The sequence below is a fragment of the Tenebrio molitor genome, chromosome 3 (genome assembly GCF_963966145.1).
Source record: "Tenebrio molitor chromosome 3, icTenMoli1.1, whole genome shotgun sequence".
In the NCBI taxonomy this organism is placed as follows: domain Eukaryota; kingdom Metazoa; phylum Arthropoda; class Insecta; order Coleoptera; family Tenebrionidae; genus Tenebrio; species Tenebrio molitor.
In genome coordinates, this window is record NC_091048.1 from 26,203,207 (window position 1) to 26,213,787 (window position 10,581).

Here is a 10,581-nt window from a genome sequence, read left to right on the forward strand (position 1 = left end):
CTGCACCGGAGGAAATCTAGTTCAGCGGAAAACTATCGCGGGCTGGCGTGATTGATGACGGAGGCGGGATCGGGGGTTGACCGGGACGGGGCCCGAGGACTTCCTCTCAAAGAAGACGGAGGAAATCATAAATTGCACAACAACGATGGTCTAACCAGGTCTTCTTTTTTATTTTTACTTCGTTTTTTGAATCAGTACTATTCTGCAATCCGACACCTCCTGCCTTGAGGTGTCTGACGTTAGATTTTTGTTTTGACAAATTTTTACTTAATTTTCTGAATCGGTACTATTCTCAATACTGGGTACTGCCATTGGCTGTGTCTTACGCTACCACGAAACACTACACCACAGCTTATTTTTTTAAAGTAATACCAAATCGCAAATTCACCCCGAAAATTATTTGCAGCTTTGTATAATACATATACCGTGCGATCGAAAAAAAAAAATCGAGATTACCATGATTAATACACTTCAGTTGGCAGCACGTAAAAATGTAATTCAAATGTTATCAGATGTCATTAATTACAATAGTAACTGTCATCCCCGACTTTCAAAGCACTTACCAACAACTTACCTTGAATATTTTGTTTTTTCATTCCTGAAAACAATACTCTAGTTCGTAAATACGATTGGAGCTCCTCATGATTCTTTTACAACCGACAGGTCACACATAATGCACACCTTTATGAAAATCAAAATTTCAACGTTCTCAAAATCACTAACCTAACTAACTTTTAATACAGACATCTAATAATTGAAATTTTAACGAATTGCGAACTGAAATTTTGGTCACACCAACTCTAATTTTTTTTCGATCTCACAGAATTTTACATTGACACTATTTGCAAATTATGTTTTTTGATTTAATTATACAAAAAATACGTTTACACGTAAATTAGAAAATGCCAAAAGGAAGGTACCACCAATTGCCTGCGGAAAACATCCAGTTTTTTATTTTTCCCTATTTCATAAAATTAATAAATTATCATTTAAATTAAATACATCTACATATTTAAGCAATTTTCTTGTAGAATCTCCCACGTGCTTCCTTTTCACTCGTGCTCTTTGTTCTTCGGCATTCGTGCTTATTTCCACAACAACAAAAGCATTCGTGAGTTCATTCAGAAATAACTGAAAATTTTAAGTTTTCTCTAAAATATTTTTTTTTGAAATACTCATTGTAGTAGAAGTTTTAGTTTCTGAACGCATATCTTAATTTCGTTAATTTTAAATTTTAAAATAATATTCGTGGTAGGACTAATGGAATTTTTAACCAAATAGTAGTGTTTCTTTAAATATTGATAAAATATTTAAATAATTTCCCATGGAAATAACTTTTAGTAATATTTATTTGTATTTGTAAAGAAGTATAGATTTTTAGAGTAAAAATACAACAGCACCTCTCATTACAACGGAGTCAATAAATTGAAAACAGTAATAAAATAATAGAACTAGTTTTCTTGTACGTTTCATTATACAAATGTTTCAATTGTAGAAGAAAATTTACGGTAGAATAGTTCTTGGATTCTCTCATGGGCTGTGACCTTGGAAATATCTGCGCGAAGGCGGAGCGATAAACCAGTGAAAAAGCTGTAAATGAAAACTGAAAACGTCGATTACTTTAGATGCAAATAGACGAGAGAAAGAGATATGACACTAATGTAACGAATGACGATGTTTTCCGGTCGGTTTGTAGCGCCTACTTGAGACGGAAATTCGATGACTCATAGTCCATGAGAAAATCCAAGACCACTGATTAAAAATGTTAAATTCTAGAATTATTGGATCCTGTCATTGATTTTTTATGTTTTAATTGCTCTTTTAAAATTGGAAAAATTCTATTTCAATCCAACCAGCTTATGCATTTTTGAGTTTGGAATAAATAGTAGCGCTATAAAAGTCAACGTTTATTAATCCTAAGACAAAAATCCTTAAAATCCACTCAGATTTGAAATACCAAAGTCAATCATGTCTCATTTACAGCTAGTCCATTTCAAATAAAAATCTAGATTTGGGTTAATTACCGACAAGTCCCAAACAGATGACAAAAACAAGACAATAAAACGCGTAGAAACTAATGCCATTTTTTAGCGAAACACTCACGCCATAAAAGAAAAACCCCAGACACTCGACCCTCGACTTCCATCCTGAAAAATCTTGTTTTTCCGAGTGCAAGCCAACTAGAGCGTGTAGTTCGCCTAGTCGACGTCTGCCACTAGGAGTCGCTTCGCCCCGAGAAATGACCGACACACGTGTGTATTGTTGGTTGCCCCAGCCAGATAAACCCGTCCCCGCAATGCAGACACTAAACTTTATTTATTACACAATCGGTCTTACATGACACCTCGTTAGTATGAATCAGAGGCGGTGGGATAACGTCAAAAGCTTGACAGTCACAAAGGACAAGAGAGTCATATCGCGAAAGCAACGTGGCTGAAAAAATGTCAGCCGCCGATGCAGATTTTGCGGGGACGCAAGCGATTGAAACACGACCTTGTTATCCTGCCGAAGCTTAAAACGAAATAAATTTCCTGCTGAGAGTTCAATTAAGAGAGATTCGAGCTTTATTCCTTTTTTTTGCTCACCCGAGAGGATCTGTTCACACTTTTTCAGCCTGGAGAAATCCTCCGATCGAAGGACTTGATTAAAAATCGCAAGAAGCAAAGGTCCTCGCTTTTATCCACGGGTCGGGGTGATCATAGCCGGCGAAAAAATTAATTGGAAGACAAATCGTATTTTTATTTACATTTATACAGGACGATATTAAAAAACAACGCTTAATTTAAACAGCAACGCATAAATATTTACAAACTAGATTATGTACATTAGCTGCGCCCCCCGCTCACGAATCGGGCAAGATCGACTTTTTCGTGGCGCTCCTCTGCTCCCCCTCCGCCTTAATATCTCCCCCATTATTCCTGTAATGACCCCATCCATTATATGCCAAATGCTGGGCATGATTGTCGTTGGCGAAATGAATGCTGCCGCCGCCGCCGCTGCCGCCATATTGTGCACTATCGGAATATTCAGGCTCGCCCCTGTAATGAGCCGGGTAACCCACCCCCGCCGGCGAATAATGCGGTCCCGTGTAGTAGTTCTGCGACTGCAGGTTCGGCTTGCACAGCTTGAAGTACCCGATCAAGCCCGGAATGACGATGGCCAAGAAACCGAGCAGCTTCTTGAAGGACGCCAGGCCCAGGATCAAAGGCAGGAACAGCAGCAGTTTTAATTTGAAAAGTTTCAGGATGATCAGCATCGGAATGAACAGTTTCTTTAATTGTTTGCGCTCTGAAATAAGAGACACGTTTAAATGGGCTGCAGACATTTTTAGAAGAAATCGAGTGTCAATTTTCCTTGGGTTAATCGCGCTCTGGTGCCGTTAGGCGGCGCAACAGGCGACTACACTCCGAAAAATCATTTTCCACCTATCCCATAAATAATTCATCAGGAATCCGCCACCGCCGCCGCCGCGTTTTCCACCGAGCCTACTTACTGAAAAGCGAATCTTTTTTGTCCTCGATGACATCAATCTCATCGGCAATCTCGTCGATGAACCTCGGGGAGTATCTCCCCCTTTCGGTAACCTCATTATCGAATCGCACCTCGATCGCTGTCGACTTCAGGAACTTCTCGATCTGGAAGCGACTCGTCAACTTTGAGCTTTTCACCCTCGCCCCTCGAACTCACCTTCCTCATGCCGAACTTGACGAGCTGGTCCCACTCGGACTCCTCCGAACGGGGGGCCGAAGAGTACTCGTAAGGCTCGTGCACCAGCTGACGCAGCTGCCTCTCGGGCATCCGCAGGATCCTGACGTTCTCGTTGAGGGAGTACTGCGGCTGAAACCGACCATCGAGTGTTAATTAAAAAGCGACAAGCGACGGCTGTTCCCCGATTTGTCCATTGCCGGATTTGCATTTTTCACAACCCCGGAGTTTTTATTATAATTCGTCGATGGATTGAATTTTAGCCGAGGGAATCAAAAGAATTAATTGGATGTGCGAGATTTTTTCGCGGGGAAGATGAAACCGCCAGGAAGGACTCCCGGACGGAGTGATTACTGCAGGATTATACTTTTATATAGATATAGATAATGCGAGAATACGGGTGACGGGCTTTGTTAGAGCTTAAAAGCTTTCCATTAGCTTTTAATGGAATTGTTTCGCGGTTATTTTTATGTGGAGGTGTGTCGCGATCTAGTGTCCTCTATTGTCGGAAACGCCGAAGGGTTTTCTTTACAAACCCAAAATTAACAACTCAATAGATCCGAGTCCACTTACACAAAATTTTCTCCGGGGAAAATACATTTTATCAAATGGAACGCAAGAATCGACCTAAATTTGTTCACAAAGAGACGAAAAACTCATTTTTGAAATTGCTACACTCTGAAAAACGTCATTAGCGACTCCAGCTATAAAGACTTATCAGTTGGTAGTTATTAGCGTTTGCACCCGCTGCTCGGCACTCCGATTAGATACCGTGATGTTATATATCTTGTGTCACTCTAGAATAAATGGGGTATCGACCGATGCAAGTCCCGTCGAAATCGGTTCAGTTTTGAGGGCTCCAGGGGTGCACAAACATACAAAAAACATACATCATACTGTATGTTTGTTTTGTGGCGGGATTTTTCTTTATATTTACCTTTTGGAAGAACTCGTCGAGCGATATCAGCGCTCTGGACTTGAAGCACTCGGCGAGGTCCCCCTCGAGACAGGCGGCGTTGGTCTTGGCCAAATAGGGGTCGGTGTCCGGTCCTGTGCCCAGTCCGATCAGGTCGAGCAGCGACCTCTCTGAACGGATCGAATCAAATAAACCGTAGAGAATTAGACGGGATTCACTCACCTTGGGCCTCGTTTCGTGGCCCGAAATTCACGTCATCAGGGCCGATCGACTGCAGCGCCACCAGCGTAACGAAACTGGAAAGAAACAACCACTTGGCCGCGGCCAACATGATCACCGGACGAATTGCTTTTAAATCGGATTTTCGTCGATGGAATCCTCACACAATTACGTGTGCTGACGCAGGTAGGTCACTAACTGTACTGAGTGCCGCGAAGTCAAATCAAGTCGACTGCGGACTGTGCCGGTGAGGCGATTGTCTTCTGTTTTATAAGAGGGTGTGATGCTCGGGGTTTGTCCAAGTCTTGCGACAGGGGCAATGCCCAGAGAAAGTGGCAGTAAACTTGAAAGGAAAGGTGACGGTATGGTGCGCCGAGAAGAGGTTATGTCAGATGGAGGACAATGGCGCCGGCCAGGCCCACTCGATGTCGTGATGATGTGACACGTCGGGTTTAGCGCGATCTTGTTGGGTTTTATGCTAATTCGACCGATCCCTTTGGTCGTTATCTCGTTTTCAGTCGAGACAAAAAAAACTAAAAACATAAACAATGAGTCAGAGCTCCGTGAAAGGACTAAGAGAGAAAGTGACCAAATCCGGCTGGAAAACCCTTGATGATGCGTTTATTACGGAACGGAAACACCGTTTTATGTAACGTTTTATGCCATTGGACTTGAATTGGTATGGCGGTCGTTAAACAGAGCGTCTGAAATTCCGAAATGCCGTAACAATTTTCACCAGCAAGACAAATCTAAACAAGACAATTCTATTTTGCCTTTCGCCGAGTGGGAGGTTATTATTTCGTCAGGGAGACAATTTCATTATTGTCATAATTACTACAACAGAAAGTGCAAGTTTTTTGTACGGCCAACCCCAGAATGTAATTATCCTAATTATGAAAATAATGTTGCTGTGGAAAAGGGTAAGTCAGGTTCTGTGTTAAAAAAAATATATTAAAATGGGGTTGATCCTAATGAAATTATTTGACGTAATGAAAGGGTTTGGTAGTGTTGGAAAGCTCTGAATGGAGAAAATTGACAATAGATGGCTCTGAGAAAAATCTCTCTCAGGATAAAATCCAAACGACTTAAAATGCAGAAGCTTTGGAAATTTTCTGTGTATTTTTTCAAGCAGCGGGTGTTATAGTGTAGAGACCAAAAAATGCAACCTTGTTTTAGTCCGGACCTCACAAATGAGTAGTTATTTAGGACACGAGTGTGATATAGACATTATTAACGCACGTATTGTGAAGAATAATTGCCCCACGAAGCCGTAGGCCGAATTGGGGTAATCACAACAAACAGGAAATTTTTAATTTTTCGGAGTTCAAACTATTGTTTTGTGCTCTAATCTACTTGTTGTTGCCTTGGATTAGTGTGTTGTCGTCAATATCATTACCGCACTAGTGCGGTAATAATTTTATTACCGCACTCGTTGGGATAAGAACACTTCTGAAATGAGTGCGAGCGATAGATAACATATCCCACATTAGCACAGTAGTGCTGCAAATTTTTGCAATTGGCGATGACCAAACCTAGCATTTTGAGGATATTATCGAGTCGTCCTGATCCTTAAAAGGTAACTTCTGATCAAAAGTGAAGCCTAAAGTCTTTAACAGTAGAAAGACGCTGACGCAGAGTCACCACTTTTGGACTTGCTGCGCTCGTGTGTGTAACTTCCCACTTGTACAAAAATAACACAATATTAACTTTTTTAACTCCAAATTTTGATTTGTCGCTCTTCTAGGCGAGAAAAGATTTTCTCTAAAACTTTTAAAACGGTCCCGCCATTCCGCACCCCACATTTCCTGATAACGCTTAGCCTGCGGCGATAAACTAATCTCTACATTTCACCTCGATGAGCTTTTATGTGCTTATTGGCCCATTCCAGACATGACCATCTGGTTAATAGCGGCTGGAAGCGATTAAAATCTCCAGGAAGCTCGTGTAAATCCCTCTTCCATCCCAAAATCGTGGAAAATCGCAGCGATCTAGGCCTCTCGCACACATGAAATTGAAATTAGTGCAAACATCTCGAAACCAACCCTCATATTTATCCTCCCCTTTACATATTTATTCCGACGTCGACAGTTCTAATATTTATGGAGTTATTGGAAACAAGTCGGGCGACATAAATAACGTCGGAGATTGACTAGACATGCCCTTCCCGCCTCCACCCACATAATTTAAACCGGAATAAATAAATCAATAAGCTGAAGGCGATCCGGAAAAATACACTTGTTCAGTACGCGGTCGTACCGTGCTTACACCAATCGGATTGCAGCTTGGCGCCGATTGCTAAAATAGCATTCGGTAATTTTTATTATTTCGGGCAAATGGATGAGTCCCACTCTTTTGAAATTTAAATGGGAGAGACGTCTCGCGACGATAATAAAATCGCAGTCGGTGTTTTGTTAGCAAACAAGGGTGAAGTTCTCGATGAATGGGGCGATGCCGGTGGAAATTCGTCATGATTTTCTGCGGAAAACACAACGTGGAAATATTTCCCGAAGTTCGATCCCCGATTGGCAGTCCTGCTTTTGCGTTCCGCCCTACAAATATTTACATAGGGCTTAGGTAGTTCCCCGGTGTCCCGATGGCGTGTCATAATTACGACCAGACCATTTCCTAATTGTTTTCGAGAGGAGGTGGGCTAGGCCCGTGAATGGGCACGGAATCGCTCCCGTTTTGGGGATCGATACAAGTGCTGGTTCGCACGACGTTAATGTTGTTTAATGTGTCGTCCTCGAGGGACGAGTGTCCATTTGACGGATGAAACGGCCCAGAATAAACTTTTATTGGCTATAATAACAAAATCCAAAGCGAACGCCGTGAAAAATTGGCGATCATTTTGTTTTTGTTACAATTTAACTTGGAAGATTTGTGTCGGGTGTGAATAATTATTTTGTTTGTTCGGGAGCTCCGGAATCCACTGTAGCGCGGTTCTGTTTGGCTTGTATTAACATATTAGGAACGTTGACGTCTTTTTAAGGGTCCACTGGAGCTTTTATACTTCGCTTAATAACAACAAAAAATTCGGTTGGACGCTACGAAAAATCGGTCGTTGTGGTGTCAGACACGCCATGCGGAAATCATTTTTCATTTACATTTCTTTGGCGTTATTTTCTTCAGGATTTTTACGGCTCGACGTCGCATCTTTCGTATCTTTACAAGTTTTTCAGCAAAGCCCAACGAGCTTGTGATTTTACTAACCCCATACAGCGAGTTTCGTTTCGTCGTTGTATTCAAATAAAATCTTTAAACAAGTTCATTCTCACACTTGTTGTTTACCAGAATTGCTGCGTTCTGTTGATGAAGGAAATTTTGGCGATTGCTGTCGTTTTTGGAAATAAACTTCAAAGACATTTTAACCAAACATATGTTATAAATGTTTATAAATGTTAAGTAAATGCTGTAAGAAGTGTATTGCAATACAGAAATTAAACTGGAAATGTATACAGGGTGATTCAAGTTTTATCGCCCGCACGATTAACCCTATTAAGAAACTTTAGGGTTGCATTCCCTTGATGTAAGGGTTCAAACGTGTGCAATCAATTTTCCCGTATCATTTTATTCAAAGCCATAAATTAAAAAAAAATGATTTTTAGCAATTTCTCAGCAAGCTCATAATTCACAATTAATTCAAAGAACACATTTATGAAATTCGCATCAAAAGATAATTATTCGTTTTTGAATTATGTATTCCAATTTTAACATTAAGAGCGAAAAATGACCAAGATTTACAACTGCAGTGTCATAAATAAATATCTCATTGTTGGTAAACATCTGTTGGGAACTTTTCTAGTAATTCTTTAGTCCCTAAAGGGTACCATAAATAACCCATGTCAACCTCTTTTGTGGAAGTGACCGCCCAATTTAATTATAAATCATAGCTAAATTTTGCACTTCAATATCGAATTTCATTTATTTCAAAAACCGGTGATGCTTTCATGATATCAAATTTTTCCTAAATGTTTGAGAGGACTTTCAGTGAAACATTATGTAAATTAATGTAGTGGTTATTCAATTAAAACGAAATATGTATTTACAGGTTTCAATAAAAAAATTGAAATTTTTACACAACGTTCTACAGCTATACACAATCATTCCTGAATTTTTTTGAGAATTTTAGATCTATTAGAAGTGGGTGTTTTCGCTCGGGCGGTAAAACTTGAATCACCCTGTACAAAGGGATGAAAAAGAAAACATATCAGAGCAGGCGTTGCAAATTGTTGGTCATGTCGTAGCTGAATTCTATGCAAATAAACGTTCAGTGCATGGACGTAGACAATTTGTGGTCTCAAACTCTATTTTATAATGAATCATATCTCGTGAATTTTAGATTTTGAAATTATAATTGTGAATTTTATTATTATTATAAAATAAACAAGAGCAACATTTTACATTCGTAAGAATGGATTATTTTAATAGCTTTATTGCCAAATGTGACACCACTGACAACAAGCGTCAATTTTAAAGCAACTCTTGAAAGAAAGTGTTCGATTTCGGAAAAGTTTACGGACATTTCCTGTAATTGTAAGCAACAGTGACCCCGGAATAAGTCGTAAAATGGCTTTTACCAGTGAAGATAAAGCGTTAATTATTATTATAATTAATTAATGAATAATAGATATTTCGAGAGATAGGCAACCAATAAAACGACTGTGTATAGCAAGTATACATATGTGTACGATCAAGCTAAGAGAGACGTTTCGATAAAACAAAAGATGAGGTAGCACTCTTGGTTTGTTTTTTTGTTGATCACCTTGTACTACTATTCGGTTTAGTAACACAGAAATGGCAAATATACAGGGTGATTTTGAAAGTTGTGCAGATATTTTAATCACGAGCTACTGGCTTCATGTAGAACTCGGAAAAAATATTAAAAAAATTCTATGTTAAAAAATAAAATGACATTAATTTTTTGAGCTACAATTTTTTAAAATTGCTTTTAGTTTTCTACGTTGTCCTACAACCTCGTATGTTTATATAACATGTACGCCAATGCGAAGTAACATATAGGAAATATGCTTTAAAACAAGGAAACCGCACGTTTTATAAAATATGATATACAGGGTGTATTTTTAAAATGTGCCGAAATTTTACCTACGAAGTTGTTTGACAACATAGGAGACTAAAAGCAATTAAAAAAAATTGTAGCTCAAAATATAAATATAATTTTTTTTTTGACATAGAATTTTTTCCGAGTTCTACATGAAGCCAGTAACTCGTGATTAAAATATCTGCACAACTTTCAAAATCACCCTGTATTACGTGTTTGGTTTACACTACAATATTATAGGCAAAATAGACTCATTTTCACCCGATTTGTCCTCTATCGAATACATTTGGGGATTATCGAAACACGGTATAGTTTCACATTTTGTAAAAAATTCTTAATTCTTTGTTTGCTACTGTCTGAAAATAAAAGCTCTCCAGCGATTGTGTTAGTTAGGGATGTCCAAAACTACAATTTATAATTTTTAATGAATCAAATGTATTTTGTGTTGCGTTTAGACTTCGTCAGCCTCGTACTCTTAGGTGAAACGCGCTGTATATGTCTTTATTTTTTATTACAATATTACTTTCTTATTGTGCTGTCGAGATTTTATCCAGCATTTATTTCCTTATTAGTTTTCACATCTTTCCGTCAATTTATCTCTTGAAAATAACACTTCAGCGATCATAACCCGCTAGTCAAGCTCACTTGACTATCTCAATAGAGTCCTGATTCTCTGACCGTT

General features: G+C 39.2%; 1 protein-coding gene across 1 annotated transcript; it reads right to left on the minus strand.

Annotated features, from left to right (window-relative positions):
• Positions 1 to 2,718: 2,718 nt before the first annotated feature.
• Osi2 (DUF1676 domain-containing protein Osi2) lies at positions 2,719 to 5,096 on the minus strand. Its single transcript, XM_069042666.1, has 5 exons — positions 4,844 to 5,096; positions 4,643 to 4,791; positions 3,688 to 3,837; positions 3,494 to 3,635; positions 2,719 to 3,288 (listed from the first exon to the last, which is right to left on the minus strand). Exons 1-5 carry the CDS (start codon positions 4,950 to 4,952, stop codon positions 2,843 to 2,845), a joined length of 996 nt encoding a protein of 331 aa, XP_068898767.1. The 5' UTR covers positions 4,953 to 5,096; the 3' UTR covers positions 2,719 to 2,842.
• Between the last annotated feature and the right edge of the window lie 5,485 nt (positions 5,097 to 10,581).

Bases quoted from the DNA above. Each gene is read 5' to 3' on its own strand.
- Osi2 (XM_069042666.1), bottom strand. From the start codon at position 4,952: ATGTTGGCCGCGGCCAAGTGGTTGTTTCTTTCCAGTTTCGTTACGCTG. The intron at 4,792-4,843 runs GTGAGTGAATCC...CGATCCGTTCAG, and splicing joins GCCACGAAACGAGGCCCAAG to AGAGGTCGCTGCTCGACCTG. The intron at 3,838-4,642 runs GTAAATATAAAG...GGTCGGTTTCAG, and splicing joins TCGACGAGTTCTTCCAAAAG to CCGCAGTACTCCCTCAACGA.